At 41.7% G+C, this 19,069-nt stretch overlaps 1 protein-coding gene across 5 annotated transcripts in view; it reads right to left on the minus strand.

Annotated features, from left to right (window-relative positions):
• skila (SKI-like proto-oncogene a) overlaps positions 1-14,741 on the minus strand; it is a 32,067-nt gene extending 17,326 nt beyond the window's left edge. The window contains exons 1-3 of one of the 5 annotated variants that reach the window (XM_015361181.2): positions 14,444-14,741; positions 13,227-13,354; positions 11,534-12,796 (exon numbers count right to left, since the gene is read on the minus strand). In XM_015361181.2, coding sequence (XP_015216667.2) covers positions 11,534-12,643 — 1,110 coding nt within the window. In that variant the 5' untranslated portion in view covers positions 12,644-12,796; positions 13,227-13,354; positions 14,444-14,741. The other 4 variants (XM_069197657.1, XM_069197656.1, XM_069197655.1 and 1 more) reach the window with 4 other exon arrangements.
• Between the last annotated feature and the right edge of the window lie 4,328 nt (positions 14,742-19,069).

The raw sequence follows: 19,069 nt of genomic DNA on the forward strand, positions 1-19,069 counted from the left end.
AATCTCAACAACAGTGTCCCAACATTTTCCGAATAAATCACACCACAGTGTTTCTGCCACTCCACAAGCCATGATAAAAAAAGTACATACGGGCAAAACACGCATTCACCCAAATCTTAAACTTATGACAATGTGGATTAGCATTCCAGGCACTCAGTCAGCCTTGGCAGAGTTTGAACTCTAGCCCCCAACAGCACTGTTCTTAATCCATTGGCAGTCTAGTCCATACCCCCACCCCCCCTATTTACAAGGACTACATGAGGTCAATTGTATTCATGGCCTGTATCCACATTGCTGTGATGAAATGCCTACAGCTTAGAAGAACTGCGCAGCCTGCAGCAGGGGAACCAAATTCATTAGACATGATTTTTTTATCATTGTAATTAGTCAGGGGCCAGTGCAAGCAAAGGAAGTTGTGAATTTGTGAGAGGCATAAATCAAGGCCACATGTCTTTGATATAATGGTCAAGTCTGAATCTTGGACAGCGTTAGGTTGCTATACAGTTATATATAAAGATGGATGCAGGTTACAGAGCTGCTCGATATCAGCCATGATTTAAAAATGCATCGAAGAGAAGAAGGACACAAAGATTCACTGTGCTTCACACTGAAACCATTGGCATTCCAGCCCCCTAACTGAGGGGTACCCATCTTTGTACTGCCGACGGAAGGAATGCCACAATCGCTTTGAGAAGAGAAGAGCTGGAGAGGACATTTTTCCAAGATGTAATCTGTTATAGACAGAAAATACTTAGATCTATCTCAATTATTACCCATTAATTAAGCAATTAGTTTGGCTTTGGCTTTGACCCTTTAAAGCATTATCAGAAAAAAAATGTGTTGGTATCATCATAGGAAAAAAAATGTTAGTACAGAACGAGATGTTTTTCTAAAGAAAGCCTTATTGATAGTGTTGCGCTTGAATATTCTGATGCTTTCAAACTCACTGTAGAATAGCTTAATTCAGTTTGGAGTCTGGAGACTTCTTGTAACTGTGGGATGTTTGTCTAGCATTGATATAGCTGTTACCATGGAAAACAAAGGACAGAATTTCCTTTTCAAAAGATGAGTGGAAAATTAGCTTGATCATAATCGCCATCAACAGCAGTCCCAAGTGCAGTGAGGAGTGATGAAAAACAGTAACTTCTTTCACCACTGCCACCTACTGAGAGTGTATGTAGATATTGGGGATCCCAACAGTGTAGCTGGATATCACTGTGGTCACTTGCCCACTGGCTCAAACCCATATGCGAAAGCAGTTCTGGAGAGTGTAACATGAGCCTATTTTTGTAATTTTATCTCTCAGATGCAGACCTGACACTGACAGCTACCTCTTTTTGCATAGTCTATCATAGACCTTTAGATTTGAAACAAAGGACAATCACCCCATTTCCCTCAACTTGCAATTTACTGTTCAGGCGCTTCTCTGTGATACATGGTCAAACCATCCAGGAAGAAACTACTGGAAGTTAAATTCTGATGAGACCACTGCAAAAGAGGTCAATACTGTGTTACTGGAGGCCTATTTTGATTATTTGTGCACAGCAAAAAACAAACATTATTTTCTGACGTTAGAAAATATTGCGAACAATGTTTAGAATATATCATTATGATTCTCCGTGTGAGAAAACTGGGCAGTCAGCACATCTAGCATTTAGACAGCTACCGTATGGAGTTGGACCTTTGCTACTTTAATCAGTAGAATGTTAATGTATATGCTTACAGGGATCTTTTGTACTTACAGTACAGTTTATTGAATACAGCCATTGATCCCAGGAACACAGCTTGTCATTCTGGGATAAATAGCCATTCAAAGTATTTTCCAAAAATCAATATTTGCAGCATGATTGCTTCTACCTATCAGCCAGGGAAAACCCACAGAACTGTCCCATCTGTGACCAAATTTGGCTGTAAACCAGACTTTCTGGAATGCATGGGTATTCAGTCTAGACATCTGTCGTAAGCAGCACATGAACTGCAGCTTTCTGGCGCCGTCTCCACCACTGAGCCAGACAACTGACATCTAAAGTGCACTCCTTTTTCCTTTTTTTTTTACCAATCCAGACGTCACCCAGTCAGCAGGAGTGGATATCAATATGTACGTTTCTATCTACGTCACTGTGGGCTGCTTGAAACTCCAGACATTGGGACCTTATCAGTAGCCGCTGCTGCAGTGTGCAAGTCACTGCCGAGAGCCGGAAAATGGAGAACACAGAGCACACAATTTCAGATTTCAAGACGGCTGAGTCTGTTGAAATGCGATCACAAGAAACGGCCAACGGGTCAGTTCAGGGAGCAGCCTACCAGCTTCACTGTGCATGGCACAGACCTGCTGCAAAGTTTCTGCCCTTACATTGAATTTAACCACATTTCAGGTAACTTCACTGTCACTCTGCTGCACCTGATTATTCTAAGGCTGAAATGAAAGTGGCGAATAAGTTCAGTCTTTTTCTAAACTCCAGTTATTTTATAAACTCCCATGCCAGCTGTTTGGCTAAATTAATGAATCACCTGGCTAAACTGAGTCGGAGTCACAATCAGCATTGCATATTCACATGAGTGTGAGGGCTATCTGCACAGCTGTCGCATACTACTGTAAAATAAACAGCACCGTCAAACTACAGGCACTGAGCAACAATCTGAGTACTGAGGCTTTTTTTTCGCACTATGCCTGCTACAACCAGATACAGCAGTGAATCTAAACTACCAAAAAAAGGGAACAGTTTCATCAGTTCTTTTCATTAAGGTTGAAGACTAAAAGCACCTTCGGCATTCCAAAAAGCAATATTTCGAGATGCATCCTGAAACAGTGGCCGACTTCTTTGATACCTCACAATGTACTTTATGCAGCAAAGCTCGTCACAGTAATGAGCAACAGGGAAAGAAGGCATCCTAATATAGAAAAGCCATCTCTGACATTACTGTGACATCGGTGAGAAAAACATGATGATTCTGAAGCAACACGCTACAGGAGTTTATAAGAAGAAACAGCTGAAGACAGTCAGCCACCACCACAGGTTTCTGTGGTGATAAGTGGACCTGGAGACATCACCACCCACCAATTCTGTGCTCTTGTTCAGGCTGAGACCTGGTTTTTCAGGGCTGCTTTACCTGCAGCACTTCTTACCTGCTCTGTTGCAGTATTTTGATATAACCCACTCCTTAATTGTTAGATTGATCCTGGTAATTGTTGCTTAAATAATTAAGGTGCTGGTTGTGACACAACAGCATAGTGGTGTGTGCTGAATGGCCACAGGCTGTGTAGCTCGACTTTAGACGCACATACATCTTGTACATTTTGTACGTTAAATGTTTCTGGGGACCTAATACGACACTGTTTTAAGGAAATGGTGATAAGAAAAGGCTTACCACATCAAGGCCTCACATATCAGAAACAAACTTTTTAATTACTTAATATGTATGCATCTGAAATGGTATTTAGGCCTATTGTGTATATCTATGACTATAAGAAAGATCAGTGAATACAAAATAATGTTTTATTGCATTTCACATATTTCACAAATGAAGACAATAAATGCTCTTTAGCGCCCAAAAACTAAGCCAAGTCTATTCTTCAACCTAAGGTGTTACAACAAATAAAATTGTTGACTTGAAAAATGGGCAAATAAATTCAACAGTACAAATAGCACAACAAAATTCTGCCTTGCATACATTTATGAAAAGACAGATCAATGAAACAAAGTAACTAGTTCACAAGATGATTCAAACAAATGTATCAGGCAAATCTATAATGTACTCTTACAATCCAAAATGGGTTAGTAATAGCAGGATGGAAACAGAACACATTTCAGATCTTCTCCAGGAATTTGTTAATAAATGAAAAACCTTCCTGTGTAAAAACCTGATACTGGGAAGCATCTCATTTCTACCTTCTGCTTATTAGTTCACTGAAAAGTAAATGAAACAAAGCTGGCAATAGTATATAGTATATAGGTTCATATGTTGTGTTTTCAATTAACAGTATTTGAGAGTCACCAAGAGGTCCCTAATCATATGACTCAGTTCACAGTAAATTCCTTAAATGAAAGAAGCCAGTGTATCATTACAAACTACACAAGTTGGTTCTAATATTTCTAAAGACATTTCATTGTTATTAAATATATGTTATAGTACATTGTGGCTATTGATTTTTTAACAGTAACTCTTTTCTTCTTTTAACTTCAATCAAGTGTCATCAGGCTGTGTAGGCCTCAATGACAAAACCTAAAATGACACACTATGCTACATACTGTATTGTTTTTCAAATGACTATGCTTTGTGTTCATTCAACAGCAAAAAACATGACCCTGTCCAACATAAATCTCCTGTATGTTCCCTAAACCAGTTTTATTTATTTTATCATGTGTTACACACCAGACTCTCATTAGATACTGCCCTCACAGCACTAGTCAGTCACTTTTCCATTACAGAACCTTCTAGAGTACTAGAGTTAGACAACAGGCCACAGTACTTAAAAAGCACTTTTAATCCATGCACTACAGATGAACTGTGCAAACACACACACACACCACAGGGACTGTTGCAGACACACTTTGTCTCGTCCCATAAACAAAACATGAACAAAAGCAAAAAAAAACACAATTCCAAACATGTAGACAATGAAACCACAATAGAACAGCAAAAGGAGAAGTAGGACAGTTCACTGTGTTTGAAAAATGATAAATAATGGCAAAGATGCCTCCTATGTGTCGTGAAGTGATGGCAGAAAGTTCGAAGCACAGGAAGCAAGACGCCATATCCTAAAACTGTAATTTTCTTTCATCTCCATAGAGCTTTTAGAAGTTTGAGCCTCTTTAGTACAGTGTTAACATCTCACTGTGAAGCCCTACCAAGCAAATGAACTGCAGCCACAAGCAGGCTTCTAGTGGACCACTGGTAGAGGACACAACAGCTCACACAGTTCCCTGTGGGCACGCTACTGCAGATATAATCTTGCCCAGATGGCCTTAAAACAGCTTTATATTTAAAAATATCATCAGATAAATTCATTATTTTCTCCAAAGCCTATAACTTTAAATTCATGGATTTATGAGCACAGACGAGGTTTCCTACTGCTCCGAAAATATCTTCAATATTCCTCACCGGGCTAGAATTACAAGGGATATCTTAAACCACACATACACACACAAACACGTACACAATCAATGCTGCAGTCACGAATAAAAAGCTAAAATATATAATCTGGACTCGGTGCCCAAAGGTAACTCTGGATCACAGAACATAGTTAAATACTGTGTGAAACAGTATTTTGTTCCTCTGCAGCTAGTGACAGCTGCAGGATTGATCTTGCACAGAACAGAATACAGTGTGCTACAAGGCTCCTAACATTGATTAAGGAGAATTAAAGGGAGAAAAGAATGAAGTGGCCTGGAAACATGACATTGCTTTGAAGTTTAATGGCATTCCCACAGTTATGGGCTTGCTGAAAGCCCCAGCTTTCTTGATTTATTTCAACATTCATCACATGACCACAGGGGAACTGGAAAGAGGAGGCGATCATATACTCAACCAGACACATGTCGCCAGAATGTTTTCTACTATACTCTCCACAAAAAAACTCAACCCAACTATCAAGAATCAGTTCATTCATGAGTAATCTTTCTTTCCATATGTATTGATTGAGATGTTTAAATTACTAATTACTAAATTACTAACTGCAAAAAAAAAAAACCATTATGAATGGACTCACCTCATATGCCTCACCTAATATTTTATTCTGCATGAAATAATGAGTTGAGTTAATGACATCTTCAACAGATATTTCTCTAGCACCCCTCCCGCCACCCCTTCTACACCCTCGCAGCAGCTCCCTGGCTCAATCGTCACAATAGTAGCGGGGGGCTCAGGCGACCCCATCCTCACGGCTAGGCTGCCATTCCCTCAGCTCGGTGAGTCACGCCAGACACCCTCCACATGTGCCATCCCTCCACTGCATTTATTAGGATCTAACTGAACTACTGAAATAAAAACGACAATCTCCATTTCTAGTGTCATGGTTCTTGAAAAACGAATTGTTGAGAAAACAAACAACATGCACACTGCACAGGATAATACTCTTGCACATTATCTACAGTATATATATATACATATTTGCTCATGGAGTTTCCATATCACTGGGTCCATAGAACATTCAATTTAAATCATCTGTGCTTTGCTACGGTACTGCTGCACATTAATTCTGCTTTTTATAGCTAAGGTCTCAATTGAGAAAGCTATTTAACATTTGTGAAAACCGAAGCTTGAGGAACATTTTTTTCAATGCTTATTGGAAGCAAGAGTAAGGGGGGAGCACATCAGTGCTGCACAAACATTTTACTGGTGGAGTTACAATATTTGCAACTAAAAGCTCTTGCACCTCCCCCAGTCTCTCCCTCTCTGACAGTTTTGAGGGGCTCTTAAGAAACCAGTTTCACTGGATTAGTTTACAGAGGGAGTTAACCTGACAATTTTAAGCACAAGAAACAAGAGAATAACCCTGGACACCCGCAGTAACAAGGACCTGCATGGACGACACAGCTCTTTTGAACAAGCCGCAACTGAAAGGTTTGGGAATGTAATTGACCCAGACAGAAACAAGACACAAGAAGCAAGCTGGACAGAATATTATTTACAGCTCTGTTAAGGGTGAAGGTAATGGTACAACACACCAAATGGTTTGAAGAAGTTCAAGTAGGTAGCTGTGTCAGCATGCGTAGGCTGTAAAGGAACAGGTACCCATGCTGAAAAGAAAAAAAAACAAAGTTTTGGCTGTGGAGCCTTCTTTTCCTGAACACAAGAAATTCGCAACACACCAAATTCTTTACTGTTATCCTAACTATCCAACCTACTGCCACTCATTTAGTCTCACTTTTCATTCAGACCCAACTTTACTATTTCCAAGTAAAAGGAGGCTTGGCTTATATATGTTATTAAAAAGCACTTTGCTTACTTGGAGTACCGTACAATAAACCAAGCGCAGAGACAACTGTCGTGAGACACTGTGGAAGCTGCTGTATCAGCAAGCAGTGAGGGATGTCTGGGCCTCCATCTTTAGGAGATGCCTATTGAGGTTAGACCGCATCCCTTGACCAGGAGAAATCCAGACGAACCTGGTCTAATCAAGTGTTTTCTATTTATTTTCCCTGGTTGCTTGCGTGCCGTCTGCAACATCGCCGTGCCAACTGACCCGGACTGAGTCCCCGGACTATCAGAACAGCAGCTGCCTTCCACAGATGGCAGCCGATTTCATGGGCTGAATTTTTATGTAATGTCAGGGATACGGCAAAAAGCAGGCAACACCTGGGCCAGCGAATGCTTTATTTCACATCCTACAATCCCATGCAATGGTCAAACAATCTATATCACGGCGACCCCTGCAATTTATCACAGACCCAGACAATCAATATTTAAGTCCCTTTCCTTCCCCTCTCTTTTAAAGGTATGTACAATTGACCTTTGTTACTGTAATTGTCAGTTTATCTGGTCATTTGCCTGCTATTTGTTACTGACAGTTAATTGGAGCCAAGGGTATTGATCATTAAAGCACGTACAGTAAGGCCTCTTTGGGGCTTCTACATATGACTGGAATTTGTGTGGGGGTAAGGAAAGAGAATCGTTTTGGGATGCCCACCTTTAAAACACCACCTTTAAGAATGTGGGCAATATGAAGGCAAAAGACTCCTGCCAGCAGTGGCTCAGGAAATCAAACTTAGTGCTTCCTCAACACACACAGAGAAAACAAAGACATATCAATTGTTTTTTGGGTCATTCGTTTTTTTAGAGCAACGGATGGAACGGAAGGAATCCTCTGTAATGTGAATCTGCTCTGACCTCCATCATGCCGGAGTGTAGTGGAATTGCCAGTGATGTCAGATGAGCAGCAGGGAGTGGGAGGATGAGGAGAAGGAGGCCTGTGGTAATGAAGTCACTGGTTTCCAAATAGGAACACAATTATGCGGCTGTCTGTGTCTGTACCGCAGCCTCTCAGACAGCGAGCATGTTTTCTTTGCCTTTTTTTTTAAAGGAAAACCAAAATCTGTAAAATGCCGAACCAACAACCACAGAGGCACAAAGACAAACTGCCTGGGCAATTTTTATATTTTTCTAGCCCACAGACAGTGTAAAGGACACTTTGCTATTAACAGAAAACGGAGAGTAATTTTACAAAAAACTCAAGAGCCACGAATGCTTTTTAACCTCCCCCTACCTGGGTCTCCAAAGACTCTGTTCTTCTAATGCCTAGTGAGTCTTTCAGACTATTCAAGTCATCAGATGCATTTTAGTAAATGTGGTTCTCTTGTATTTGTGCATTTCTGCTCACTTCTTTATTTTTGGGTGTCTGGCGGCCTGTGAAACTATTATTGGGGTAACACATGCAGTCAAGGCTTAGTAAGGACTAACCATAACCGCTGCAAATAACCTTAAGTCAGCTTTCTTAAGGATATGTGCTATATCACTTTTCCACAGGGCTGAAAAAAACAGACACATGCATGCATGCAGTCTCACTCACTAAATCAGTCATGTATGTCTTTGTATGTACATGTTCAGGTGGGTAGCTGCGTCAGCATGCGTAGGCTGCAAAGGAACAAGTAATATGTTTATTCCATGCTGAAAAAAAGAAGAAAGAGAACACAATGTTTCGGCCGTGGAGCCTTCTTCAGGTGTGTCTGACAAACGTTGTGTTCTCTTTCTTCTTTTTTTCAGCATGGAATAAACCTATTACTTGTTCCTTTGTATGTAGATGCATATTCTTCACATAAACACAACACAATCTCACTGAAAGCATGCATTTTAACAACATCCACACATCCCATCTGAAAACAGGACTGGAAACTGTGACTCAGAGCTTCTTACCATGAGTCAGGGCTAGTCAAAAAGATAATTTCACATGATGAAGAGTGCTTACGTAGATGGCTCCCCTTGTCCTGTCTGGCACAGTTCAACACTAAGCATTTTTTTAAAATTCCCTGTAAACCTATCTGTATCTTCAAAGAGAACAGATTGAAGGAATGAAAACGCAACACTACGAAATAACTGCAAAACTACAATATGTATACTGCTCTCGTCTTCTGCATCCCTTGACTTTTCAAATCACAAAGAAATGCAAAGACGCTTGCGACTACGCTACCTGATTTTAACACTGAACCAGAGAACACAACTGGACATTAAGGCGGAGTGAATTTAAAGAAGCACTTATTTTAAGACACAGTTGTGGGACTCTGGAACCAGTTATCCGGGGCCACACCGTTGAAGCCGATACTTGAATTCCTTCAAGAAATGCCTGAAGGAAATAATTGGATGAATCATCTACTAGCAACCAAATGAGCTATAAAAACTCTAAAAATGTCCCTGCTTTTTAGAAACCTTTCTATGTTATATATTCCTATGTTCTAACTAAATTATGATGCATTTGTTTACTCAAGAGTCTCACTGTTTATTTACCACTTGGCTCTCACAAATACCAACATTTAGACTGCACGTACTCCTGCATAAGATCATATGTTGATGATGACTGCAAACCCCCATTTGCTGGAATTTGTAACATTTTCAACATTTGGTACCTAAAAGGGGCAGCACTCAGTGGAGCCTTTTGTTTCAAACGAAGGTGTCCAAGAAAAACTATCAGGAGGGACAGGGTGGAGAATTAAGTAAAAGGAAAACAAACGCTTCCAGCGCTCTGCTGCAAAACCATGCCAGGTTCTGAAACGCAATAATCAGAAGGGTCTTCCCAAGGTGTGAGACACCGCCAGACACAAATGTGTCACAATCCAGCTGTTAAGTGCTCATTATGCAGTGAGAGAGTAATTGCTTCACAGACCAGCATGGTTCACATTTAAACTGAGGCCCAGCCTGGGGGGTAGAGGCAGGAACACTCTGCACTGAATGAGAGCAGAAACTGCAGATAATATTGGCTTGTGTCAGTCTACGGCAGACAGACTGTTTCACAAAAGGACCTGCATGTCTGAGCAAGGCTGTGAAGGCTGTGATGATCAAGGTACAGCAACAGGAATGTGGTTTGAGAGCTAGACGAGACACCAGACGGTATTTCCGGAACACGTTTAAAACTAAAGTACAGAAGCTTCCCTGCTCAGCCAGATTGTGGATGAGAGATTACAGCATCGTGCACCTGCATATCTAGACATAATAACAGCACTTGCAAGTCGCTCTTGCAACATGAAAATAAACATCTACAATAGCTGTTTAGAGAAGAAAACAGTATTATTTTTTGCCTTAAAAATTCCAGCTTTGCGTGGTGTAACAGCAAAAAAAAAACAGTGCTTCATTGAAAATCTGTGCGAATTATAAGTATTTTTGACACATACGCTGTCTTCCTGAACACCCAAGACAGTGAAAGTGACAGTCACCTTGCTACACTGTATTTACTATAATCAGATGGATCTTTTTTCCTGCACTTCTCATCATACTAGTCATGTGAGGGGCTGTCAAACGAAACTCACAGCGTAGGCAGTTCACAGTGACACAATTCTGTTTCTATCCTTTCATTTGGAGCTGGTCTTCCCCCTAGCTCTTAGTAACTTTTCAGTTTTCAGTTATGACATACAAAAGGCTACAAAATCTCCCCCTTTTCACTTTTTTAGGGCTAACCATAACCCATGATACTGCATACTACAGTCAGGAGAAACATTTATAGTAAATCAGTCTTTTGAAGAGGAACATATAAAAAATCATTCCAAAATGTAGGCCTGTTTTGCCCAGATCTTGTATCCATTTTATTATTTCAACATATTGAAATAGATTTTGTCCAGACTTTGAGTGTTCACCTCTTGTAAGCCAGGTCCACAATTTCATTAGACAACACCTCATATGGAGGTAGCAAGGACTGTTTTAAAACCTCCTTCTGTACTGACTGTCTATTTCTGGACTAAAAACATAAAAATTAGATATATGGGTACCTGTAAGTCAATTAAGGTTTTATGGAATGTCAGACATTTCACAGTAATGCAACAGGTTACGTCTTTTGTTGAAGATATTCCTATGCTACAAGGGTTCTTAACAGAAAACTGCTCACATAAGCTTAACATACAGACATTATGGCACAACCAGTCTGCTGTGGCAATGTGCTTTACCTTACTGAGAAAGGGATCTGTTGTATTCTCCCTACACTGTAGTCTGTTGCAAATAAATGCTAAAACAAGATGTAGTAGGATTACCTCAATGCAATTTCACAGCAGGGAAACAGGCTGGCTCATAATGACATGTATGTGTTGTATGTCTGAGGTGACAAGACAAAAGCTGGCCCTGGCCTAGCAACCTCTACGGCACAAAAGCAACGCCTGACCCCCTATACCACGCACAGCAGACTCATAAACCATTGACATCCCTGTAAACCGTGGCATCCCCCAGCAGGTGAACAGCTGCCAGGAGTGTCCCTTCAGTGAGACCCCTCCATGGAACTACAGAACACAATCTGTCAGATGAAACACCGCCCGCCTGTACAGCCAGCCCAGGCGAAACATGTGAAGAGCAGGCCGTCACAAGAACGTCAGGTACAGGAGTGCTAACCCCAGCTTACCTTCTCCAGAGCTTTTTTCGGCTGGCCGTGGAACTTCTCCTTCATCTCCTCCAGCAGCTGCTTGAGCTGGCCCTCCTTGGGCGTCTCGCAGTACCTCCTCCCGAGCTGGAGGTAGCAGGGCCACTTGGCGGCGTCAAAGCCCCAGTGGCAGGTCCTCTTGTCGGGGGACTTGTGGGAATGCATCACAAACTTCTGCGGCGAGAACATCAGCTGGCACTCGGCGCACTGGATGCACGGCGCGTCGGGCTGAGTGTAGAACCGCGGCACAAACAGGCCCCGGCACTTCCCCAGGCACTCGTGCTCCACCGCGAAGCTGCCCTCGCCCTCCTCCGGCAGGGCCTTGCCCCCCAGCTTGCAGGAGCCCTGCAGGGGCGCGCCGGGGCGCAACAGGGCGTTGCACAGTCTCTGGGCGTCCGTCAGCGTGATCAGGCCGCAGGAGGGCGCGTTGAAAGGCAGGATGCCCAGCACCTTCAGGATGTGCAGCTGGTCGGCGTTGCAGCGGGAGCAGTAGATGTACAGCTCGTCGCAGACCAGGTTGATCTGCTGGAGGGAGAAGTCCCGCAGGACGGAATTGAGCACCTGCGGGAGACACAGCCTCTTCTCGCCGCCCACCACGAAGCAAGAGATGGACTCGCCCTCCAGCAGAGAGTGAGTGAGCTCGGTGGAACTGTCACAGGGGATCAGGAGCGGGCCAGGCAACGCTGGCGGAGAAGGAAGGGGGACAAAGACACTGGGCGACTCCTGGGGGTTGCGTGCAGAAAACGCAGCTGGCCCACCCAGGGAGCTCTGGCTGCTGAGGTGGAACTGGGCCAGCGTGTGCTTGAGGCCCGGACTGAGGTCCAGGGCCTTTGATGGTGGAACGGGCAGCTGCCTGCCCTGTCTCTCCCTCTCGCAGACAGCTGCTTCCCCGGGGTCCTCCGTGTGTTCCTGCTTGACTTTTGGCATTCTGGGGACTCCTTCCAGAGTCCGGCGTTTCAGATGTATTTCTGCCACCACCCTCTTTTTAATAGGGGCGTCTTCCAGTCTCTCTCTGCACAGCCGCTTCATGCTTCCTTTGAGTAAGGCCACGTCTTTTAAAGTGTGTTTCAAAGTGGTCGGCGTGCCAGCCATGCCTTTCCTTTGAGTTTTTGTTGTTATTGTTGGCGTGTGTCTTTATTTTTTGTTCCTGAAAGGATGTGCTCCTTAACATTCACGGCAATCGTAGATTATCATCTTTCCTTTTACATACATGTTTGTGATGGACTGCACACTTGTATACTAATCCTAAAAAAAACAACCAAGAAGAACAGTCATCTTAATCCTTTTAGGCATAATACAAAATGTTACACCAGACATTCTTTTCAGCCTGTGTCTTACATGTTGGTATAAATCTTATTTCAAGCTCTTCTCCATATTAAAAGAACAACCAGGTATATTTGCACTTATTAGGAAAAATGCAGTCTTTTACAGACTGGTGCGTACAGAACCACAGTTTCTAATGAGACGTGACAGGGTCCAATATGTATGGAATTACAAAACATACAATAATAAAATAAGTTTCTTAAATTAGACAGTGGCGTTTAAATGCTCAAAGTAACAGAAGGGGGAGTGTTATACAGATCATATGATACAGGTAAAGAAAAAATAAATAGATACAAATTATGACCCAACTAAAAATTCTCTCAAAGGTAAAGGATGAAGATGTCTAACTTACACAAGCCTTGAATTCCAGTATCGTCTCAGTTCCGCTTAGATCCAGTCAGGTTCAACTGAAGCACCGCCGACAGCATTGACCTTCTCCGATATGCACCAGATGGTTCGGATGTAGAGCAAAGTATAAAGCTGCAATCGAGGTAAAAAAAAACAAACATGTATCCACTGTAGCGCAATAACAACGACAGTCCGTGCGGCAGAGTGAATCCCCAATTCAGTCGACCAGAAGCAGGCTACCCCTCGAGTCCCGGCCGATGTTTCAGCGTGAGCTAGTCGCGGTGATGCCGCGTCCACAAGGGCTGGCTGATGACTAAACGGCACAGTACGCTGGTTCACCCGATATCTTAACGGTTCGTCCCAAATTCGCCCAAACGCCGCTTTCTCCTCCTAGCGGATAGTCACCGCTCCGCCCGGTCCCCCTGTCCGCTCTGCAGTGTGCTCGGACACCGATGGTTTTCAAGCGCAGCGCTCAGCGTTGTTGTGGCGGCTGCTGTATCTTGACATTTCGTTACTCTGCTCCGGGTGCACCCCCCCCCCCCCCTCCCTCCTTTCCTAGCAAGGACAGCGTACACACGACTCTCACTCACTCGCTTTTCTCCCCACCTACCTCTCTTTCCTTTATTTCCTCCACTATGTTGTGCCACCGGCTCGCCTGTGTAGTGTTCATGACATTCACTGTATCGTACACCTTTCACGGGACTCTCTTCCTGCCTCTCACCCCCACCCCCCACACACACGCTACCGCACAGCCAAACCCTTGGTGCCCCCGTCCTAAACCGAGTATATCCCCGAACAGAGGAAGGGCAATCCTTGAATAATCAGAATTGCACTCGTCGACCAGAAAACGCGTTTTAGAAATAATACTTAGCTAACAGATACCCCGATACAGAGGGGAAATACCTTACTGTGCTTCAGTTGCTACTTTTATTTCGTGTTTTTTTAAACGCAATATTTTTTTTTTTTTGGTGTGTGTGTGTGGCTAAGAACAGCAACCCAAAACAAATTAACAGCGTCAGCGAAGCGACCTCCCTTGATAGCATGCGTGCAATAAAACTGTATCGCCCCAGTGCAAACTGGTCAATTCACTCGCTAGCTACACACCTTCAGCTCCCATACCTTGCCATCAGTACAGTACAGCATGCTGTTTACAGGGTAAACGTGCGATTTTCTTTTCGTGGAGGGGAGTGGTACAGAGGCCCGGTGACAGTGACTAATTACCGTGTGTAAATCCTGGTCGCCCGCGTGTAACCTTCTTTTTTGTGTGTGAAAAAAATCCACCTCTCTCGCCTCTCCTCCCTCCTCTTCTCCGTGTCCCCTCGCTCCGTGCCCGACCGTCAACAAAATGCAAGCAGCCAGACACATCACTACACACAGACTCACCACGTCACTCCACAACCCAACAGGCTACGTCACCCGGCTGCTCGGAGCACACGGGCTTGTCACGGAAAAACGAGACGTGGGTGTCTGTCTCGCAGTCTGGGCTTGTGTTTGTTTCTGCAGTCGGGCACACGGCCCAGCCTGCGATGTCACCACCAGCCGCCTGTAACTCCGTTGACGCCTGAGGCGATGGTGCCGTTTCGGTTGCTACGACAAACGCGTTACTTGAAACGGAAAGAAGAAAATGTTCTCGACAGAAAAGTCTCAGGAAACGCTAACTCCCCTTCTCACACAGACAAATCTCCATTGAAGTCCCGTTTCTTTGATTTTTTTCTTTCTTTTTCGTATTTTATTTCCTTTGTCTCAATTATATGAATATCTGCATTTAATTGTCTTTCAACCCGTACCGATTGTCTCAGTGTAAACTGTTTAATGATGAACTATATATATATATCTTTATGCATAATTTGACTGTAATCGTCCTTCCATACACGGTCAGTTTACCATTGTAGAGCAGGGCGATTAAAATCACTGTAGAAATACGTATTAAATTATTGTCAAGGAGACATTTAAATCTCAAGGTTTATAATGTATATTACGTGATAGTACTATTGTAATAATCAACAATTTCAGTTTATCGGCATATTGATCTAAAATTGTAAACGACAAAAGAGTTCTGTTTTTCTGACATGAAAAAAAATTCTCGGAACAAAACTAAAAGCCTTACTTAAGGCTTACTTAAATCTAAATCTGGTCAAATGTGTGTTTAACTGCAGCCTACTCTGTTCCCACGGAAACTCCAGACACGGAACAGTTCACTGTGGTGACAGATATGTAGTATTCGTGTAACTTTCTGCTTTAGATGTCAAGAGATTGCCTGTTTCCAGGAAATAAAACGGTAAAAAACACTACTCCTCTTGCCATTTCAGGCAAAATATAACGCTTCCAGCTAAAGAGCCGGACACAGCGCATTACATTACGAGAGATGTCTGAAGTGTCTGAAGAATAAAACATGTACAACATATTTCATTACATCAGGTGATAGTTTTATTTTCACTGCTTCTGATGACATCCTTCTTAGAACGGACTTAATACACACTAAGTTACTTTCAATATACATACATATTTACGATATGAACTCCTAGCAGGAAGCATTAGTGCATATTTGCAACGATTTATTATTCATGGACTGTGTCAGATCTCATCTGGTGCCTAGACAATTAAGGGATATTACATTTCCCTCTGTCAAGGTCAGTGCTCAGTGAATTGAGTGTTGTTAGAATATTAACATTATATTATTTACTTTGGCAGATGAAATGGCAAGGCGTTTTTGGTGTGTGCATCGGTGAAGAGTTTAACCGAGAAAAGACCAAAACCAGAGGTTCGTGAATGTTAATGTGAATTTACATATTCCTAGTAATTAGAAAAAAAATAAACAAAAAAGTCAATTCAACGCTGATAATACACCCGTGTCTCATCCACACAATTCTTTTTCAGAATGTGAGCAGGGTCAAATCTAAGGGTGTACTGTATCCACCAACCAGATGTAAAAAATAAATTCCCAGTAGGTGATGGCAATTTTTTGCTTGAGAAAGCTTCTTGTCTTCACCGATGAAAAAACGCAAATGTATAATTTTAATTTATGTCCGACTTCTGTTCTCACGGAACCTTGATACAAATAAGGCTTTGACTGTTCAAGAAAAGGCAGGCAGAAACAACGTTTGAAAGGAAAATGGGAAACTGTGAAGAAGTGTTCAGAACACATAGATATGTAAAAATGTCTAATGAAACATACGTGTTGTGCATTAGCTAAACATAAAAAAAACAGTTGTGTTTGAGAGCTTACTTCATCTCCACTATAAAATCAAAGTTTATTGACAGGATAAAACCCCTTGAGTTGCACCATGTCCTTTTCAAGGGGGCCCTGTTAGAATATACACTGTACATAAAATAGTGGGAGCAACAGTATTATGGACTCGTTACAATTCAGAGATACTGGAAAATGTCTGTTTTACTCACCAGAAATCAACACAGATCTTTTTTTTATTCGAATGAATTGTCTTTTCGAATAGCTAGTACTTACCGTAATTGATCAAGCACGGTTGCAGAATAAATCATTCCACAAGGTTCACGACTGGGTATACAGCGTAATACTTTTGTGGTGCGAAAATAAAATAATTGTTTATGAAATATTAGATTTTTGCCTCAAAGGCCTGGGAACATGCGCACAAAAATTTGTCGCTGTTGTCTGACAAATATTTTATCGTCTGCAAGCGACGATATTGTTTACCATTAACTATTCCTAAGAAAAATGATTCATAATACTTAGCTATTCGCTTCTATGTGACCCTGGCCTCTCCTCTATACAGATCTAGATTTTCAAATTACTCAGTCTGAAAAACTTTAAATCTTTGTGACTCACAACCTTGCTATGGGCAGTGTTACTATGTGCTGTGTGAAGGACAAAATTAAGGAATGTTGAGTTTGCTTCCAGCAATAGTGATTCACGGTTTGGTGGCTTGGGCAGGAGTTTTAAATATAAAACTGACTTAAACAGCATGAATGTTCTGGTTTAAATATTTAAAAACCGTGTCATACAGCGATTTACTTATCAAGACCAACTTACGGGTATGCGACTCCAAAATTCTGTCAAGTGTAAAAACCGCGTCATGGATTTCGTTATACTCAACGGATTTTGGGAATCCCCGTTTTAAATCCTGGCGCCGAAGAACTTCCTGTCTTCTATTTAAAAGGAAATTGTTAATGACAATGTACTATCCCGAAACGTTTGTGTTAAAGGGAAGAAAAAAAATACAAGCAGTTTTCTTTATCAAAATAAATCTTAGTTCAGGCTGGTCACTGCAAATTATTAGTCGGTGATTTTAATTTTATTGCCATTGGCTCCTCCGAGACTCTAATTGCACCCTCAAAAAGTGACTTTTATCAAGTGTCGTATATACATGTTATGGGATAGCAAACATAAATTGTGTATATTTGAAAAGATGGTAATGAAAATTGGTAATGGCAAAGTGGGTTTAAAATAACAAAAACTGGCCTTTTATTTTATTTTTAAATATTTTGTATTCAAATCGTGTTTCTTTCTTACAAGAACAGTTTTCAAGGTAGTAACCTACTGTACTGTCACTTGAAGATGAAGTAGTACGTGTCCATGTAGGAACGTTACAAATAAATTATGAATAATACTGTTGCCAAATCGAGCTTTTATGCAATATAAATGGAAGCAAATAATGGTAACATTTTTAAAAATGACAAAGCTTTAACCACGGATTGAGAATACATAATAAAAAATGTTGGAAACCTTACTGAACTGTAATTAATATGCATAGTAAATCAATGTTTTACCCCATCCATACTCCTTGGCATGCAATGGATTTTCACCAGGAAGACGCGAGTTTGTTTGAATGCTTAATTAATCCTCTAAGGGTACCACCTCCAGATAGACTTCTGCAATTAAAGAGTGAGTGTGTTCAGATCTTCTGCCCTTCAGATCATTAACACAGACCCTCAAGGTTATACAGGTTTTGTGGCTGGTGATTGTTTTGTGAGGAGTCAGAGACATTTGCTAGATGGGTCACAGGAAAGGTCGGTTTTCCATCTGCCCCTCATCACCCAAATGTTCAATGTCTGAATTATACTTTATCCAACCTGTGTTAACTGCTGTGGCTCATTAAAGAGCTCTGCCCATCCAGCCTCTGAGCACCTTTGTCATGAGACTGCTGATAAACATGAAGTGCAGAATTGTGGAAGTAAGGATATTTGTTAATTTGTTATCTGGGGGTAATCTGACATTTTACCTGTGCCGTTCTGGCTCTGCGGCTGGAATGGCCTATGTTACAGGTCCTGAGAATCCATCACCATCTAACTTCATATCTACCGCTACTTTGAATAACAGTAGAAACCCCCAATTTGTCAATTATCTGCCACAGCTCTCCAGGGTATGAGATAGCTCCCTTGAAGTTCTACATTCAGAACTGCCTTTTTTTAAATACAGAATATTGTAGTGGTTCAATTTTGTTCTTAACATAGTGATGTACAGTATATCACACTTATTTCACAAGAACATTGCTATTAGAAATGCAAAGGTATAATGAAAAAGGGCACTGGAAATCACTGTGAGATATACTCATGGGGAAAAAATCAGAACTTGTTATCATGCAGGGAAGGTGACTTGAAAAGTATTTTGTTTCCTCACCTTAATGATTTAGAATTCAGGGCATGTCAATGAGAATGAAAGAGGTATAGTGGTAAAAGATAAAGCCTTGGTACTTAGTCTTATACAGCAGCAACATAAATGTGCAAACTAGACTTTCTTCATTCTTTAACACTATTTTGAATAGATCAAACAGCAAAGATGCCTCCTGCGTTGAATACTTACAATTCACCCCTTAACAAGTGTTTTCAATTTAAAATGGCACAGAGGCCAAAAAAACAAAACAAACTTGATGC

This window comes from Lepisosteus oculatus, chromosome 13, assembly GCF_040954835.1.
Source record: "Lepisosteus oculatus isolate fLepOcu1 chromosome 13, fLepOcu1.hap2, whole genome shotgun sequence".
NCBI lineage: Eukaryota > Metazoa > Chordata > Actinopteri > Semionotiformes > Lepisosteidae > Lepisosteus > Lepisosteus oculatus.